Here is a 20,872-nt window from a genome sequence, read left to right on the forward strand (position 1 = left end):
ACTGAATGGTCATGTCATAGTAATGAACATATCCAAAAATTATGAAAACCGATAAGGTAGAAAATTAATTATTAATGAAGACAATTAGCGAAAATCGAGTTTTGCTAAAAAAAAAAAAAAAAAAAGAAACTGGAGAGTTTTAATTGTAACAAAAAGGGAGATAAATCTTTTCTGAAAACTGAAAATCTTAGGCCAATTTAGCAAAACTAAATTGGCCGGGTCTTTATTCATTTCAATTTCTCTCACGTCTATCCTTATCACTTCTCCAACGAGTTCTTTTGCATTCCACTGCCAACTAACAGAAGGATTCCCCAGACAACCTACCCTGCTACCTCAACTGTTGTACATCTACTTAATCAAGAGCTCATCCATTCATTCAATGTGACCATACTAACAAAGTCTCCTGTTCTGTTTTTAAACAAAATATGAGCCCCACGTCCCTCAAACTTCACTTTTCAATCACATTTCACCTTAAAATAAATGTAAGAATAAAAAACAAAACAAAAAAGAAATAGAGGAAGAAGGTCTGTGTTGATGAAAGCAGCATGCGCATTACTGGAACTTTGCTGTGTAGTATACTCTTCTCCAGTGATATTGTATTCAATGCAACAATTTATGCAATAATTTTTTTTTTTTTTTTTTTTTTTACAAAAAAGTCACCACTTATTAAGGATAAGAGTTAAAGAGCGTACGGTAGTCAATGGGACAATATAGTAATCGTTAGAAGTGTAAATTTGGTAAATTGGATTACTTAAGGGGAACGGCTCATCAAGAACTTGTTTACATTGGACTTAAAGACGACTATATTGTAGTCAGCTGGAAAGCAGGAAAACGGAAGAGAGTTCTCTCGGCGTGCAGTTCTAAGAAAAAAATTTGTTCATGGAATCTACGTTTAGGTTTAGGCACAGATGAAGAGTGGGGGAAATTATTGATAGTGTTTTCAGCTAGATGAGTGTTTCTTGTGAATGTTTGGCAAAGAGGGACCATAGATTGGAGCTCAGACGAGTACTTGCCATTAGATCTTTATGTAATTTTTGGTGTATGATATTTTCTTTCTGTCATGCATGCACCATAAAGATTTTTCTTTATTTTTGTTTTTTTTCATGAGTAGTTATGCAGTAGTACCATTTTTTTTTTTTTTTTAAGCATAACCTTTTTTTTTTCTCCTTTTTGCCTGCAATGATTCAGTCAGTCAGTGGAACAACAATTAGTAATAGTCCTTTGAATACAGCTGCAGGTTTAATTCTTAGGCTACGCTGGTTGTTAATTTTTTAACACCTAGTTTTCTATTACAGACAACTGCAACAATGGTGTCTTCAATAAAATATGCTTAAATATGATATTTTAATTTATCCCGATTTCGTATTTATTATTATTGGGTCAATTATTTCATATTATATTGTACCCAATATATAGTCATGATTTCAAAAGTAAAAAAAAAAAAAAAAAAAAAAAAAAAAAAATATTTGAGTGCCATCAGCTAGAATTGAAACCAAAACATAGTTTCAATCATGAAATCATGTCTACAAGTTAAGCAGAGACTGAAGCTTATTTATACTCAATATGGTTGGACTGTGGAAAGGAATCTGAATTTTCTTAAATACAAGCTGGTTTCTATAACAATAATGTTTTAGATAGACAAGATGCAAACAAATGGCGTTCGGACGGTCCATAGTTTTATAATTATATAGAGAGATAAAACAATTTATTTTTTATCTATTTAGTATTATTTTATTTTGTAGTTTACTTTTGAAATTGAGGGTTTGTGTTGAGGTATGAAAAAGTGGTCGTAAAGTCAAATATCAAACACCAGCTGTTAATTTTTTAACACCTAGTTTTCTATTACAAACAACTGCAACAATGGTGTCTTCCAAGACCATGAAATGCTTCTGTTAAGTTTTGAGACATTGTGTTGAACCAAGATGGCGGCGTAGTTCAGATCAGTAACCAAGATGGTGACCAAGAATCAAATGCGGTCCGTGGCGTAGTTAGCCTCTTAAGTTCTGAGATATTATGTTGAACCAAGATGGCGGCGTAGTTCAGATCAGTAACCAAGATGGTGGTGAAGAATTAAATGCGGTCCGTGACGTAGCAAACGGAGAACTGATTGAATCCAAAATTCGACAATTTTTATAATAATTTTGCGGCGTTTTCATTGGTTGTTTAGCACAGCCGTTGGTTATAAAAATGAGTGGCGAATCCATTCGTCTCATACCCCCATCACAAGTCAAAATCATTTTACAGCTTCTTTGACCTGCATTAATCAATGAATGAAACCCATGTTTGAATGTTTGTATTGTTTTTTGATAAAAAAAATTCTTTTTCAAAGACCCTAGACTTGATTTTATGTGATGTGAAAAAATTCACACCTGTCATAGGCAATGTGTGCAAAAATACCATCGTAGCCCAAGGGTTAATTTCCTGGTTTTATCAGCAGAGCAGAGAAAAAAAAAACAAACTCATTTTTGTAGAAGTTGATTTTCATTACTGTTGTGGAGACGCCCACTAATTAGCATACGTGGGTGAAAAGATATAGATAAAGGTATCAAGTCAGCAAGACCGGGGAGCTGTGTTCGAACGCCGGATAGGCAAGATGCATGTGCCGGTTGCTCCATGAAAGACTTTAACACGCCCTCTGCCGGACAATCTTCCAACTGCAGTACAACTGCACCTTTGTAAATATGTATTATCTTTTCGTCTTAATATTTTTGTTTTACCTTTACTTTCTGCGTTCGTGTTGTTATTGATACGGACGCAACAATTACAATGTTGAATTTTTCTTTTTTTTTTCTTTTAGGCTCATTGTGTGAAGAATATCTTTACGCTTGTTGGTGGTCACATTTCTCCGATTTTGGTTGGTTGTGAGAAACTTGGCATACGAGTTGTCGATACACGACATGAGGTGAGTCTTCTATTTATCTTATAATCGTTGCTTTTTATTGCTGCTTAAATGATGTCGGGTTTTGTTGTAGTCGCTTATTTTCATCTCACATATCTACTGTATCACTTTTCATCATTTTTGGAATTCATACTAATTGCAACATGACACGCACGTCCATAATGTTTTCACCTGAAATGCGTCTACACAACTACCATTTTTTAATTAAAAAATTTTTTTTTTTTTACATGGTGGTCACCACTTATCAAGGCCCGGAGGCCACTCGGGGATGCGTGGACAGTAATCAATGGAATAGTATCGTAGTAATGGTTAGTATTGGAGATTTGATAAAGTGTATTACTTAAGGGGCGGTTCATCAGGACTTTGTTTATGTTGGACTTGAAGACATCCAAGTTGTAGTCAGGTGGGGGAAACAGGCAAACGGAAGAGAGTTCCACAGGCGTGCACTTCTAAGAAAGAAGCTTTGTTCATGGAATTTATGTTTTGATTTAACCACGGATGAATAATGGGGAAAATTATTGACAGTGGTTTCAGCTAGACGGGTGTTTATCATGAAAAATTAGCGGGGGGGGGGACCAGAGGTTGGAGCTCAGACGAGCACTTGTCATAGAAATAACGATAAAGCTCGCAACGTCTCTTCTGTGGGAGAGAGGTTGCAGGGAAGAGAAAAGGGCATCCCCCACTAAGCCACAAAGTCTATTTTGTACTCTGTCAAGGCAGGATAGGCTGTTTTTAGCAGCTCCTGCCCAGATGTGGCAGCAGTAGTCCATCCTTGTTTGGGGTGGGGAATTATTGACTAGCACCTTCTCTCGTCATTTACTGAATTTTGCGCAACCATTTATTAGCGTCCTTCTTCTTTCCTTTTGACACTATTCAATCCTCGGTGTAGTCGACACTCTGAATACAATTAGCTGATGCGTGGGTTAAATAAAGGTTTCCGTTCAAAATTCTGTGCGTATTCCTGAGTTTGACAGAAAGGTTCCGGAGTTCGACAAGATACAGGTGAAGAAGGTCGAAGGTTACATTGACCAAAATGTGAAAATAACACTTAAAATGAGTAGTTAGAATAATCCCAATAATACGAATTGTTTATTTTCATTTTTATATATGAATCTTAAAGTCTAACTTTATTCTTTAACATCATGTACTGCTTGAAAACAAAGTGAAGTTTATATACTTTTTTCCTGTGCAGGTGACGAGTGTTTTCGCTGCTGATGCAGTCGCACGTCTTTCTGGTACGATTGGTGTAGCAGCTGTTACAGCTGGTCCAGGTAAGAATCTATTTTTATTTTCTTTGGGTAAAATCATCATCATCATCATCATCATCATCATCATCATCACGCAGTCCTTCATAGTTGATGATGACTAGTCAGGATCTTGGTGCTTGATCCTACAGTGTTATAGCATTCCAAACTCAGTGTGGAAAGTTTCCCCACAAGTCGTGCATAGGTAGTTACCAGGATTGTTGCCTTTGGTAATGTTTTTGGTCAGATCTGGCCTTTATTTTTGCCTCTATTTTCTGCCTTCCCTTTGTGAAGGCTACTTCGCTAGCAACTTCGGTCTGCTGCCAGCTCGTCCCAATTTTTTGTGTTCATATTCATTGCCTTTAGGTGGCGCTTTATCACATCCTTGTAGCAGAGTTTCTGCACATTAATCTTTCTGCACATTAATCTTTCTGCTCCCATTTTCCAATTTGCCATACAACAGGATTTTTGAGATGTGATAGTTTTCCATTCTGGCCATTTATCAAGTCTATCGCAGTTGTCTGGCGGCGAATACGGCTTCTATTCTGATCATGTTTGCTCTGTTGAGTACTTCAACATTTGGTATAAGATCGTTCCATTTAATTTTCGTAATTTTTCTTAGGTGGCGCTGTTGTATTGCTTCCAACATCTTTATGTGGTCCCTGTGCAGTATGTAGGTTTCTGCTGGATATAGTAGGGCAGTTACTACCACTGCTTTATAAGCCTTGCATTTGGACAAAATATATCTTTAATGGTACATCTTGCAATGGCGAACAATCTCATTTTTTTTTTTTTTTTTTTTTTTACACGGTGGTCACCACTTATCAAGGCCCGGAAGCCACTCAGGGATAAGGGTTATTGCAAGTACAGTACGTTAGTGTGGAGATTTGATGAAGTGTTTACTTAAGGGGGCGTTTCATTAGGAATTTGTTAACGTTGGACTTGAAGACATCTAAGTTGTAGTCAGGTGGGAAGCAGGCAGACGGAACAGTTCCATAGGCGTGCAGTTCTAAGAAAGAAGCTTTGTTCATGGAATCCACGTTTTGATTTAGGCACAGATAAAGAGTGGGGAAAATTTTTCACAGTGGATTCAGCTAGACGGGTGTTTTTCGTCAAATGAATTCGATATTACATTTAACGGAGTAGACGTCTTTCTGAAGAAAGTCGGAGATTATATCGACCGTAATATATAAAGAATAATGCCAAAGACTCAAACTGGATGCTATCAGTTTGCTGAAAAAAAAAATGGTATGATTGTAAAGTGGTTTCTTGAATAGATACAAAAAAGAATTAGGATGGGCATGTGTCAGAAGCAGAGACGCATCATTGAATTCCTGTGAAGAGTGCACTGAGAATGGCGGTGACTATGTAGAAAAATAAATTCTGGATCACAAAAGGTTGCTCGTTTTAATAGTACCACTCCCGTCTTAATAGCTCTTCAACTTTTGAAGTTTAAAAAAAAAAAAAAAAAAGGAAGTTTTACTTTTGGGATGACTATCGTATAACCATTATGCCAAATGGACTGATATTGAGAAGTCACAGAGCTTATTATAAAAGGTTTTATGTGCAAATAAAACCTTAAAACAAAGTTAGTGTGTTTCTTTTATCACAATTTATTGAACATAAAAATTGACACTATCAGTGTGCTGAAAAAAATACATGGTATGACCTAAAAGCGGTTTCTTGAATAGACACAAAAAAGAATTAGAATAACCCCTTTCATTCTAATAGATGTCAATCAGTTCGGTTTATATCTTGATCAAATCCTCCCTATCTTATATAGTAAAGTAGTTAAACCTAATATCATTTGGATTGTTCAGATTACTTAATTATGTTGACTTACTGGTTTCCGTTGGATCATCGAAGTTAAGTAACGTTGAACCTGGTCAGTACTAAATGGGTGACATTTGGGAATATCAGGTGCTGTATGTGCTCTTCGCTTTTTTTTTTTTTTTTTTTTTTTTACATGGAGGTCACCACTTATCAAGGCTTGGAAGCCACTCGGGGATAAGGGTTATTGCATGTACAGTAATCAATGGGATAATATCGTAGTAATCATTAGTATTGGAGATTTGATAGTGTCTTACTTAAGAGGGTGGTTCCCAGTCATCCTGGACTTCTCCTTGCCACTGGACTCAAGCAGTGCTGATTCAGGTGAGGTGTAGTTAGGGTTAGGGTTTTATCACAGTTTATTGAGCATGAAAATTAATGCTATCAGTTTGCTGTAAAAAAAAAAAAAATGGTACAACCTTAAAATTATTTCTTGAATAGACACAAAAAAGAATTAGAATAACCCCTTTCATTCTAATAGATGTCAATCAGTTCGGTTTAAGTCTTGATCAAATCCTCCTTATCCTATATAGTAAAGTAGTTAAACCTAATATTGTTTGCTTTGTTCAGATTACTATTAACATCTTGGTTGTTATTTCACTATGTTTCAGCTGATGCGAGATAGTAAAACGTTTCCTTAAATAAACATAAAAAAGAATTAGAATGGTCTCTCTTGCTTTAATAAATATAAAAAAAAAAATTTGGTGCAACTACACTAATAGTGAAATTTCGGAAAATAAAAAAAAAAAACAATCATATCTATTGATGCTTTGTGTCAATTTTAACTAAAAGCAATGATATCTATTTAATTGGTGTGTCAGAAGTACTTAAATATTATTGCATTATTTAAAAAAAAATATGAGTTTTCAATCTTTATCATAAAATACCCTAATCATATTTCTTTGGGCATACGTAACATAATAACAAGGGAAATAACTCAGTTATACTAAAAAAAGACAATTAACTCATATCTATGATTGTTAACACACAATTTATTACAAAATTGGTAATAGTTACACATTATTTACCTCTCCTTGGAATGCTCTAGTGTTTTCGATTTTTTTTTTTTTTAGCCAAACATTTTATTTATTAATTTTTATTTAATGCAAACTATTATCCTCATCTTTTTCTTAGTTGTTTCATGACGTTTCGGCCAACTATTCCTCTGGCCTTCGTCAGGTGATAACTGCGAAAGATAGGAACTCTGAATCTCCTGACTGCATTCACTGCAATTACTGCCTTCCGTAGTTATTGTCGTCTTACCACAATTTATGCTATCAGTGTGCTGAAAAAAATGGTATGACCTAAAAATGGTATGACCTATGAATAGACACGAAAAGGAATTAGAATAACCCCTTTCATTCTAATAGATGTCAATCAGTTCGGTTTAAGTCTTGATCAAATCAACCCTATCTTATATAGTAAAGTAGTTAAACCTAATATCATTTGGATTGTTCAGATTACTTAATCATGTTGACTCACTGGTTTTCGTTGGATTATCGAAGTTAAGTAACGTTGAACCTGGTCAGTACTAAATGGGTGACCATTTGGGAATATCAGGTGCTGTATGTGCTCTCCGCTTATATCGACATTGTTTCTAGTTGTCCTGGACTTCTCCTTGCCACTGGACTCAAAACAGTGCCGATTCAGGAAAGGTGTGGTTGGTGATTGCGCAATCCTTGCCTCACAATTACATGTGCAGCTGCCCTTACAGGGGTATCCTTTGTCTTTTGAGACTAAACGGAGACATCAATCGGACTATTATTAACATCTTGGTTGTGATTTCGCTATGTTTCGGCTGATGCAAGACAGTAAAACGTTTCCTTAAATAAACATGAAAAAGAATTAGAATGGTCTCTCTTGCTTTAATGGATATCAAAAGAAAATTTGGTTTAACTGCACTATAATAACGAAATTTCAGAAAACTAGGGGCGTTCCAAAAGTAATGCCTCCTAGTTTTTATTTCGCCAAAATAGATGAGAGAATTGCAAATTGCATTGTTATGATGACTAAACTTATGCAATTATGACCTGAAGGTTTAATCTCTCTGTTGCAGATATTGATAGTGTGAAACTAAGAAAGCAAACTCTTGTCATGGGCATGCGTCAGAAGCAGAGATGCATCATTGAATTCCTGACAGAAGTGCACTGGGGATGGTGGTGACTATGTAGAAAAATTTAAAAAAAAAAAACAATTAGAATGGGCCCCCTTTTGCTGTGATAGATATCAGAAATAATTTTTTTTCACCATTCATTAATAAGAGCCATTGTACACCTGAAGAAATTCGGAAGTTACATCGGCCAAAACATTGTGAGAATAAAAAATCAAGATGAAGCCCGAACAATTCAAACGATACATGTTATAAAACCTTATTTCGAAGATTCAGAAACAAAAATTGTGATGTTTTTTGTTTTTCTTTAGGCGTGACGAACACTGTTACTGCTGTCAAAAATGCTCAAATGGCCGAGTCTCCAGTTCTTCTCTTGGGTGGTGCTGCAGCAACTTTATTAAAGGTAAAAAAATTTTCTTTTTTGAATGGCATCATGCAACCCATGAAAACTTTATATGAGTTAACACAAGATATATGCATTAAAAAGAAGGAAAGAGTAACCTCTTTTGTGAAGAAACTTTGCAGTAACTCTCCTTTAATTTTGGTTTAGCTGTATTGTTAGGTATATTGTTTAATATATTGTTAGTTATATTACTTGGTATATTTTTAGCTATATTAGATGTATTGTTAGCTATATTGTTAGGTGTATTTTTTAACTATATTGTTAGGTGTATTATTAGCTATATAGTTAGGTGTATTGTTGGCTATATTGTTTGTTAGGTGTATTGTTGGCTGTATTGTTAGGTGTATTGTTTAATATATTGTTAGTTATATTACTAGGTATATTTTTAGCTATATTAGGTGTATTGTTGGCTATATTGTTAGGTGAATTGTTAGGTATATTGTTTGGTATATTGTTTGCTAGATGTATTGTTAGCTATATTGTTAGGTGTATTATTAGCTATATGGTTAGGTGTATTATTAGCTATATGGTTAGGTGTATTGTTGGCTATATTGTTTGTTAGGTGTATTGTTGGCTATATTGTTTGTTAGGTGTATTGTTGGCTATATTGTTTGTTAGGTGTATTGTTGGCTATATTGTTTGTTAGGTGTATTGTTGGCTGTATTGTTAGGTGTATTGTTTAATATATTGTTAGTTATATTACTAGGTATATTTTTAGCTATATTAGGTGTATTGTTGGCTATATTGTTAGGTGTATTGTTAGGTATATTGTTTGCTAGATGTATTGTTAGCTATATTGTTAGGTGTATTTTTTAACTATATTGTTAGGTGTATTATTAGCTATATGGTTAGGTGTATTGTTGGCTATATTGTCTTTTAGGTGTATTGTTGGCTATATTGTCTTTTAGGTGTATTATTGGCTATATTGTTTGTTAGGTGTATTGTTGACTGTATTGTTAGGTATATTGCTGAAAATTACTGCTGCTTAAAAAATGGCAAACATAAAATTGGATGTTGGTATGGGGTATATGTGAAAATTTTATTCCAGAAAGTGCTATGGATGGTCCTTTTAACTGTAGGCTTTAAGGGGTTCTTCTAATTCTAATCTTCATAATTTAATTTCTGTCCAAAATTTCTACAAGTAACATCATCAATATCTGCCGCTGCTATATTAAAGATGGCCGTTCTCAGCATATCATGTGCCGTTTTCACATAAAGATGCAATAACTATTATATATATATATATATATATATATATATATATATATATATATATATAATATTAATTTTATTTATACAAACATTAATGGCTACATATGTGCATACATGTTTCTGTAATCACCCACATTGGGGGATTACGTCTTCAGGCCAAGAATTACCGTCAAAAGTGATATTTCCACCAAATACATTTTTCTATTTCGTTTATCAAGTTAGAATACAACCTGGGTGGGAGTCATAAAAAACGGTCAAAGGATGAGTGAGGTCTTTGAAGGTAATAAACATCTTTTTTCTTTCCCCTTCCCCCATCCAACCTAACTTTTGGTTTTTATGGCATAAGGTACATTGAGAATTTAGTTTTCTTGTCTTCGAGTCTGTAACTTAAGAACCTTAGCTATGGTCAACTAAGTAATCAAACCGAGTATACAAGCTTATATATTGTAGTACTTACCTTCATCTTTGTTTATTCACCCTAATATCCTTATCCCCTTTTCTTTCCTTCACCCTTCATTCCTTACCTTCTTTCATCTATTTATTTCTTCATTTTTTTTTTTTTTTTTTATATTAATAAATTTCTTTTCCTACCCGGGTATATAAAGATCTTATATCCATACACGCACACACCCAAAAATATCCATATGCATACATTATTACGAACTTCACTCAAAACAATCTATTACTCATTTGGTTCAAATATACCTTCATACAGGTACTTATTTCGGTTAGTAATACCATAACTGCTCGATGAAGTAGAATATTAAGCGACTTACGTAACCCATATGGGTATGATCATAGTTGCGACCTCACTCATCCTTTTTGTGGGGGGGGGGGTTATTTGATGGGGGTTAGTTGTACTTATAGTTGTTCTAGTCTACTAATTTAGAGTTCTTTAAGTGCGTGTATTCTGAAATGTTTGCAGGATATAGCAGTTTCTTGTTTAATATTCAATAATTTTTCTCTGTCTTTAAACCTAGTTATCTCAAGTTTTTCTGATAAGCATAATAGACACGGTGAGTTCAATGAGTGGCAAGTATTGGCCCTCCTAATAATCTTCCATTCTATACTAGGTGTTTTATTTTCTCTAACTAATTTCCAGTAATATAACGATAAGGAAGTGTCCTTTTCATATGTTTGATTACTCATCGAGCGTGTATGTCCATAGAATCTATTTTTGAAAGTCATTTGGGTACTCCCTATGTAGAATCTTTCGTCCCTTGGGTTCTCCACCGGGAATATCCTAGCTTGGTATACCACCGATGAGGTCAGACATTCATTTTTTATTGGGCATTCCTCAGGCTTTTTACAGTCACATTTATTCACCGCAGTGTTTGCACTAGTATTTTCACCTTCTCTATTAGTCGTCTTTAAAATTCTTCCATTATGCTTTTTTATAATCCTTTCTAAGTTATCACTACAGCTATAACTTAGTTTTAATGTATTTTTATTAAATATTTTATGTAATATATTATTTGGTGGGAAATGCTTGTTAATAAGTTGTAAAAATGTTGTACCAAGCTTTGTTTTCAACATAATATTAAAGGGGGGGGGGCGAACCAAATAATTTTCCTACCACGATTTCTAGATCCATTTGTGCTAGCGTTAGTTACTTTATATTTTATCTCTTTGTCCTTATACCCACTATTTTTAAGTGCTGTATTATAAATTGCTTTGCAATCATTGAAAGTTACTTCATTAGATGAATTGTTACTTATTCTACTTTCAATAGATAACGGTATATGTTTAATAATGGATGGTGGATGGTTAGACTGCGGGTGTATATAAATAGGATTAGCATTATCCTTCATATATGGTTCATAAGTATTCGAATCCAGATCTAATGTAACGTCAAGGAAATCAACCTGTTTTAAGTTAGCATTAACTTCTACTTTTAGGCCAAAATCTTTCATGTCCCTATGGATTGCTCTCCTAATCTGATCGCATTTAACACTTGTAGCATTCTTCACTATTATCAGCCCATCATCACGATATAGGCCCATGTCCCTTCTGTCAATAATATTATCTTTCGTTAAGTTATGAATGATATAAAGTCCAACGAGATCTGTTGCCTCTGCAGAGTCCAGCGATCCCATTGATACCCCGAAAAAGTCGTTTTGCCCATTGTTTTCCGTTATAGACAAGGACAGTTGTGCGGCATTTCATAATAATATCCAAATCCTCATCGGAGACATTGGTATAGGTCTGTTCACTCATTGAGCACTATTTTGGTAGACACATGTTGTTTCATTGGATGTACTTTTAGGAAACTAAACTCTACTGGCGCTATATATATATTAAAGCAAGGGAGATAACTCTGACTTTACAGAAAGAGTTACTTCCTCTTAACCATCTTATCGTCCCAACAGAAAGTAAACCCAAGGCCCACTTTCTACTCTTGCATCTGAATCTGTTAGTTTTTACTATGTACCATATATATAAAAAAACAATTTTTTTAAAACAAATTCGAGTTTTTTCAATGCCCATTTCTCCCCATGTTAAGAATGGCTTTTTAAAATCTTACAAAAGTTTGAATTATTTGGAGTTATCTCCTTTGTTTCTTCAGAATGTTTTCAAGAATGACAAACATGTAAAAATGGTATGCAGTATGAGGCACTTATGAAAATTAACTTTTATAAAAGCACTCGTCAAGCTATAATTACTACTAAAAATTTTCCTTACTTTCTATCAGTGCCTAAATCTAAACGCAAATTCCATGAACAAAGCTTCTTTCCTAGAACTGCTCACCTTTCAAACTTTGTTTCACTGGCCTGCTTCCCAACTGACTTCAACGTAGTCGTCTTTAAACCCAATGCAAATAAATTCTTGCAATAAATAGTCAAATTCTCTCTAATTCCCACCAAAAATGACCTCTGAGCTCTTGTCTCACTGACCACCTTACGCTTATTAACCTTTATCCTCAAGTGGCCCCTGGGCCTTGATAAGTGGTGAATCCTCTTTAAGAAAGAATAAGAAAAAAGAAAAAAAACGTGAGTTGCAATGTTGCCAAAAGTAACTCAGGGTTCACTTTCTACTCTTGCAGCCGAATCTGTTAATTTCTCCTTCTACTGCGCCCTTTACAAAAATGTTGCAGTTGGTGAGCTGAGTGGCCAGATATCAGATGAAGTGTGGTTGAGAAAGTTTTCTTGCAGTCAGGTCTGGATTTTCCAATTGGAATGGCATGACATGGCGTCTTTCTGTGACACATATGACCTGTTTGCAGTTGATTAAGCATTTTACTTCCTTGCTCAGAAAACAGATGTAGCCATCAGTGTTCAACCTGACCGCTTTTCTTTGCTAGATCCATTGATCCCCTGAACTTCAGCAACAACCCCTGGCATTCTTACGGCGTCAGTGAATCATACGTTTTTTCGCTTTAATATCACTGCATATTTGAATCCTGAATCTTTGATTTCCATGTAATCCATTTCACGGTTCAATCTCATCTCGCTGCTGGAAAAATGGTTGGATCATTCTACCACTCCAGTAGATATCTCACTGCTGATGCAATTCTCTACCTGTATAAGAGCCAAGTACATCCAAAAATGGAGTACTGTTGCCACATCTGGGCAGGAGTTGCCAGAAACAGCTTTTCCTGCCTTGACAGAGTTCAAAATAGACTTCGTAGCCTAGTGGGAGATGCCCTTTTCTCTTCTCTGCAACCTCGTCATCACAGAAGAAACGTTGCAAGCCTGCCCATGCTTTATCATTATTTTCATGGCAAGTGCTCGTCTTAGTTCCAATCTATGGTCCTCCTGGCCTGATTTTCACAAAAAACATTTTTCTATTTGCAACCGCTATCAATAATCCCCACCTCCCCTCTTTATCTGTGCCTAAACATAGATTCCATGAACATAGCTTGTTTCTTAGAGCTGCACGCCTGTGGAACTCTGTTTTGTTTTCCTGCTTTCCAGCTGACTACAATATGATTATCTTCAAGTCCAATGTGAACAAGTTCTTGATGAGCCGTCCCCTTAAGTAATCCAATTTACCCAATTCCCACTACTAATGATGACTGCATTTTCCCCATTGACTTCTGTACACTCATTAACTCTTATCCTCGAGTGACCTCCAAGCCTTGATAAGTGGTGACTCCTTTGTTGAAAAAAAAAAAAAAAAAAAATATGATGTTGACATAAAGTCATTTAAATAGTTTTGTAATCCTCAAAATAAGTAATAATCCAAGGGAGCTAGGCCAGAAAAATAATGAAAGATTTCCCAACCAAATTCTCATAGAAGATCTTTGGTTAGTAGTGCTGTGTAATGACAAACATTTTTATCTGTGCTTAAATCTAAATGCAAATTCCATGAACAAAGCTTCTTCCCTAGAACTGCTTGCCTGTAGAACTCTGTTTCACTGGCCTGCTTCCGAGCTGACTACAACATAGTCGTCTTCAAGTCCAATGTAAACAAGTTTTTGCAATCTCTCCTTAAATAGTCAAATTCTCTCTAATTCCCACCAAAAATGACTATTGAACTGTTGTCTCGCTGACTGCCTTACACTTACTAACCTTTATCCTCAAGTTACTCCCGGCCCTTGATAAGTGGTGACTCCTCTTTAAGAAAAAGAAAACAAAACAAAACAAAAAACGAAAAACAATGATTTTGTAATGCTCAAAATAAATAATAATCTAAGGGAACTAGGTTAGAAAAATAACGAGGCAAAATTTCCCAACCAAATTCTCATAGAAGATCTTTGGTAAGTAGTGCTGTGTGAGGACAAGCATTATCTTGATGGAAGATGATTCCCATGGACAAAGCTTCTTCCCTAGAACTGCCTGCCTGTAGAACTCTGTTTCACTGGCCTGCTTCCCAGCTGACTTCAACATAGTCGTCTTCACGTCCAATGTAAACAAGTACTTGCAATCTCTCTAATTCCCATCAAAAATGACTATTGAACTGTTGTCTCGCTGACCGCCGTACACTTATTAACCTTTATCCTCAAGTGACCCCCGGGCCTTGATAAGTGGTGACTCCTCTTTAAGCCCCCCCCCCCCAAGAAAACAATGATTTTGTAATGCTCAAAATAAGTAACAATCTAAGGGAACTAGGTCAGAAAAATAACGAGGAAAGACTTCCCAACCAAATTCTCATAGAAGATCTTTGGTCAGTAGTGCTGTGTTATGACAAGCATTATCATGATGGAAGATGACTCCCTTTCTGTCGACTAAAGAAGGCCGTTTTCAGCACCAAGCATGGCTGAGAATATTGCAGAAAAATCATAAACGATGTTTTAATAATCTGAAAGAAAAAGTGATAATCATTAAATTAATCATGGTAATATGTATAAAATAAATTACAAATGGTTTAAAATGCTTTATTTTTTTTGAATATTAATTCTAAAGAGAAGTGTGTTACTTCTATAAATATAAAGATTTAAAAATTATCCATAATCAATTATTTTACAATATTCAACATCTGTTTTTTTTTGATATTTTAAATATTTTTTGGTGCCCCCCCGACAAAAGGAGGGTGGATCTGTAAATTCACCCTTGTCCGTTCGTCCATCCGCACTTTTCTCGATAACTATGCCTTGGAATTTTTTGAAATTTTGTAAAAACATTAAACATGATATGAGTAAAAAAGTAACAGAACACATTTTCTGGGAATTTTGTTTGTCTATACTTCGCGATAACTTTTGGGTGTGCCCCAGGGGCTCTTTTAGGGCTAATAAAAACTCTCCATCTTTGGGACTATTTTACCATATTTGTCCAAAATTTTCTGTGTATGTCTATTTAGCAGTTTTGCATGGTGCTGAGCTCAAATTTAAATATGGTAAGGCTTTGGGGACTTTTGGGCTAAATTGAGGTGGAGGGGTGGTGGTGAAATGATGGATTTAGTGATTTCTTTTTTTGCATGGTGCAGAACTAAAATTTACATATGTTAAGGCCTAAAACTGCACCGTTTGTTCGTTTTCACCAGGATTTGACGTCCCCTGGGGACTTTGGGGCTAAATGGAGGGGGAGGGGGCAAATGCTGAATTTTTTTATGCCTCGTTCACTGTGCACTCATGGGGGACCATGCATGCTTCACTTGTTTTTTTCTGTTTTTATTTATTTTTTAAGAGTGTATTTAGGAATATTGGATCCGATGATTGTTGGTCTACTGTTGAATAGTATTCCGGGCAAAGCCGGAGTTGTTGCATGTTGTACACACACGCATATAGAGCTGGGTGCACACACGGAAATATTGTTGACAAGTCCTCAAAACAAGAAATGTCATCAGAAATCATAACATTGGAAAGAATGTACAAAAGATTTGGAATTCAACATTCTTCAGATGACCAAGTTTTCAAAGATGTAAACCACTTGGAATGTGGCTTTGATTTGACAATCGTGAAGACATGTCAATATAAACAAATGAATGCGGATTGAAACAAAGAGAGAGAGAGAGAGAGAGAGAGAAAGAAAAGACAGCAGAGGAAGCCGACTTTTATCACCACTCGTCAACACGCCACCTACCGCTGAACATCTCTCTCTCTATCCCCCCCCCATCCATAGCATACTGTGAAAGTATTGTGGAGAGAATAAATTGTCACTTTTTTATATATACCCAAAATTGTCAGTGTCTGTTATATATATTCACCGTGTATTTTCACACACGATTTATGAAGTAAATAGACGACTCGGTAAAAAAAATAGAACTACAGCATAATGTAACGATACTGCTATTAATACTACTACTACTACTGACATTCTAAATCGCTTTATGGTAAAAAATATTGGTTACTAGAATTGCACAAAATTTGGCATGAAGGACACCACGCCCTATTCCCGGCATGAGGGTAAACAGAAATGCCCACAGAAGGAAAGCAATGGGTGAATTTTTTTTTTTTTTTTTTTTTTTTTTTACATAGGCATCACCACATTATCAAGGCCAAGAGGCCACTCAAGGATAAGGGTTAAAGAGTGTACAGTAGAAATTGGACAATATAATAATCATTAGTAATGAAAATTTGGTAAATTTGATAACTTATATGGAACGGCTCATCAAGAACTTATTTACGTTAGACTTGAAGACAACCATATTGTAGTCAGCCGGAAAGCAGGAAAACTGAAGACAATTCCACAGGCGTGCAGTTCTAAGAAAGAAGCTTTGTTCATGGAATCTACGTTTAGGTTTAGGCACAGATAAAGAGTGGGGAGGAATTATTGATAGTGTTTACAACTAGACGAGTGTTTCTTGTGAAAGTTTGGCGAGGGGGGACCATAGATTGAAGCTCAGTCGAACACTTTCCATGAAAATAACGATACATCAGAGACAAACTCGCAACATCTCTTCTGTGAGATAGAGGTTGCAAGGAAGAGAAAAGGACAGAATTCTTGAGAAATATAATAGCTAAAAAAAATCTTCATAAAAATCTTATTTTTGGACTCCTTAAAGTGAAGGATACAGTTTGGTATATATATAGTTTAGTCTCTCTCATAAGAGGAAACAGTTATAAAAATTGCTGTGCCTAACACTAACTTTTTAAAACACTTTTGCTATTTTACTCTTACAAATGCTAGGAAAAAAAATAGTTGCCTTTCGATTTTTTTTCTCATGAGTAATTTTGTTTGTTGAATGTACCTAGTGGTAAATATAATTACAACAACAGCTTTATCTTCCTCTTTTCTTCTCGCTTAAAAATAGTCTTTCATAGAATGGTGACAAAAATAGATGGTCACATTTAAGGCGTTGAATAATACGTGTTCACGTCAACTCCTCGATTGTCGACACGTGTTGTTAGAAAACACACTAGGAGGTCAGCTACTAAAGTCTCTTGGTTTGTTACATGTTCATTAACAAAATAGTTAAACAAATAAGCTTTGAATGGGAAGTACACAGAAACACGTAGTCACACACCCACACAACAAACGCATATTTGTGTGTTATCACCGGTGAGTGATCAAATAAATTAAAATAAATATACATACGTGCGGCATGGTCTTTGTTCTTTTGTGTAGCCGTTTTCTGTATTCAAAGTGACAACTAATAAGAATAAAACGTTTATCTTTTGTCGATTGTGTTTTTTTTTTTCACAATCTTTGAAAGCTCATTACTGAGTGAAAAATATCTTCTCAACCTTTATTTTTTTTTTTTTTAATAAAACGAACAAAGTCAAATTATTTAAATAATACAAGTTTATTAGAACAACATACTCTTTTTATTGGTCCCTCGACAAAGGAGGGATATGACCTAGTAAGTCTCCCCTGTTTGTCAGTTCATTTGTTCACACTTTTCTCAATAACCACACCTTGGATTTGTAAAAAAATTTTGCACAAACATTAGTTATGGTGAAAGTAAATTTTTCACTCATGGAAGTGCACCCCACATGCTTGGTGTGTGTGTTTTTTTTTTTTTTTTTTTTTTAACAAAAGCTGTTAAAAAAATTATCTAAAGAAATTCAAATGTTTAAAACCTTCAAGTCTCAACAAAAGATTCAATGCATATTTAAAATTAGACATATCAAACAAATACAGAAAAATCTTTGATGTATGTACTCATCACGGAATGAAGATGTCATATTCCAAAAATCACAGTGCAATGTAGACTACAATGTATTGTGAACTAAGTCACTGTGAGAGGCATGTGACAATGAATCCCCAACTAGAACAGACAATTAATCGATTTGATTGAAAAATCGGTGATTTCACTGATTTCAATGGCTTTAAAAATATGGGAGCGTGAAACATTTGTTGATCATCATTCAATCTCAGGCAACGTCGAGTAACCCTGCTAGTTCATAATGATTGACATAAATTCTATCCACTGGCGTAGAGCCCTAATATATAACAGGTTGTCTGGCATTTGCTAGAGTCGAATCTATATTCAATACATAAATACACGTAAATATGAAATGATATAAGTTAAATGAAATGTTTTTGTTTTTTTTAAAAGCTGAATATGTTCAGGAGATAGAGCATTGTTGCAGTGTTGTGGAAATATATCTATAAGCATTCTAAAAAAGATATTCCCATAATCCGGTATAAGATTCGGAATATACTGTTTTCGTGAAGAAATAAATGAAATTAAAAAAAAAAAAATGTGTAAAATTAATAGTTAAAAATTGCAAAACAAATCTGTTTCTGAACTTTTGAGATGAGGATTGATAATTCGTATTGTTTGGATTACTCGGACTACTGTTCTCATCTTGAGTGTTATTTTCACAACATTTCGGTCGATGTAACCTCCAAACTTCTTCAGGTGTATCTTGTTGAATTCAGTAATCTTTCAGGAAACAAAATTTCGAATGGAACCCTTTATTTCATCAACTGGATCGTATGCTCCCATTCTATTTGCTATGACTGGGTCGAAGTCCCAAGTAATTTGCAATTATATTTTGAGTGTGGCCTGCGCAATGTTCAAGATGAGAACAGTAGTTTGAAGAATTTTTTTTTTTTTTTTTTTTTTTTTTTACACAGTGATCACCACTTATCAAGGCCCGGAAGCCACTCAGGGATAAGGGTTATTGCAAGTACATCACGTTAGTGAGGAGATTTTATGAAGTGTTTAATTTGCAAATTGCAAACAATATGAAATATCATCTATCACATGTTTTCATTTTTAGGGTCGAGGTTCATTGCAGGATATCGACCAGCTTTCTCTGTTTAAATCCCTGTGCAAATTCTCAGCCACTGTGTCGAGCGTTAAAGAAATCGTGCCAACTTTACGTAAAGCCATCCAAGTTGCCCAGTCAGGAACTCCAGGTAAAAACAATCTTTTTTTTTTTCAATCTTTCTTTCTCTTTAAACTTTTGGAGGTTATTTTATTTTATTTTTTTTTTTGGGGAAGGGGTCAATTTTATTTTTGCACAGCCTGGTAATCCACATCACTTGACCAATTGTTACCAAGCTTGGTCAAAATATTGGCCACAAACTAAGTTAGAACTGATTTCATTTTGGATTATCTAGGTCAAAGGTCACACTTGTGGAAATAACTTTTGTTCTGTTTTTTTAATTTTTTTTTATTCGATTTTCACCCAAACAAAGCACAGTGCCACTTAGATGTAAGGGGCTACTATTGCGGACAAAGTTCCAGAGATACTATGTAGGGAGTTAAGCAGCAAGATGTCTGTTTACATTACACTTGAACTGCTGCATGTCAGTACAGTTGAGAAAGCAGGAACCTGGAAGGGAGTTCCAAAGTGTAGCAGTTCTAGAGAAGAAACTATTAGACTAGAAAGCTTTCTTACATCTAGGGATCTCTACTGTGTAGGGTGAGATTTTGCTGCTTGTCTTATCGGGGGTAGTTACGTCGAGGGGCTACAAGTGCTTGTAGTTCGTCAAAGCATCCACTATTAAAATACTTGTAGAACAGGCAGAGGGATGCAACATCTCATCGATGAGACAGAGGCTGAAGCTTAGATGACAGTTCAGGACCTATCAGGTTGGCGACTCTCTTTTGAACCCTGTGTAGGAGTAAGAGACTAGTAGCAGATGTACCATCCCAAATGTAGCAGCAGTACTCCATACATTAGTGGTCTTATAGACATACAGGATACTTTCAAGCGTAAGTAGTTTTCTAGCACGGTAGAGAGAGCCCACCTTCTTTGCAGCAGCCTTGGCAATGCACTCAATGTATCTGTTCTAACTCATTTTCTCTGTGAAGGTTAGGCTGAGGAGTTCAAAAGAAGTACATTCAGGTAATGTTTTTGGCCATTGCTGTTTGTGGTAGAGAAGGTTTGTTGTAATTATTGAAGGAAACAAGCTTAGTTTCGGCAGCATTGAATATAGCCATCCATTTTTGTCCGCCTTCCGCTACAGATTGGGACTGTTGCAAGTTAAACTCTGTCAAAGACAGTTGGCAGTTCAGAGATAGACAAAAGAGAGCTGAGGTGTTGTTGTAATTAACGGTGTGGTGGTGAAAGAAGAACAAAAGGACTTGAGATATATTTAGAATTAGTTTTAGGATTGGCAATGATTTTTTTTGTCAGTATATAACGTTTAGAAGTAACTGGGTTTTATGGTGGTTAGGAGCTGTTTTGCGATAGTTGACGACATTTAGAGTTGATTGCCTGATTGACGACATTTGCAAGTCGAACTTGGTTAAAGATAGTTGGAGCCAAAGCCAGGGGAGAATAGATCAGGCCAAAGAAAAAAATAGCTGAGGACTAACGAGATCAGACATCTCTTAATGGCCAACGTTGGGTTCCTATTTCTATGTCACATATACACCAAGATTATAAGTGTACT

At 35.3% G+C, this 20,872-nt stretch overlaps 1 protein-coding gene across 1 annotated transcript in view; it reads left to right on the forward strand.

Annotated features, from left to right (window-relative positions):
- LOC145259199 (2-hydroxyacyl-CoA lyase 2-like) overlaps nucleotides 1-20,872 on the forward strand; it is a 110,766-nt gene that overhangs the window by 26,501 nt on the left and 63,393 nt on the right. The window contains exons 3-6 of the mRNA XM_080117028.1: nucleotides 2,798-2,902; nucleotides 4,092-4,170; nucleotides 8,395-8,486; nucleotides 19,249-19,387. Coding sequence (XP_079973154.1) covers nucleotides 2,798-2,902; nucleotides 4,092-4,170; nucleotides 8,395-8,486; nucleotides 19,249-19,387 — 415 coding nt within the window. The remainder of the gene's footprint in view (nucleotides 1-2,797; nucleotides 2,903-4,091; nucleotides 4,171-8,394; nucleotides 8,487-19,248; nucleotides 19,388-20,872) is intronic.

Source organism: Euprymna scolopes, chromosome 34, assembly GCF_053919585.1.
Source record: "Euprymna scolopes isolate OS-2025 chromosome 34, ASM5391958v1, whole genome shotgun sequence".
NCBI classification, from domain to species: Eukaryota; Metazoa; Mollusca; class Cephalopoda; order Sepiida; family Sepiolidae; genus Euprymna; species Euprymna scolopes.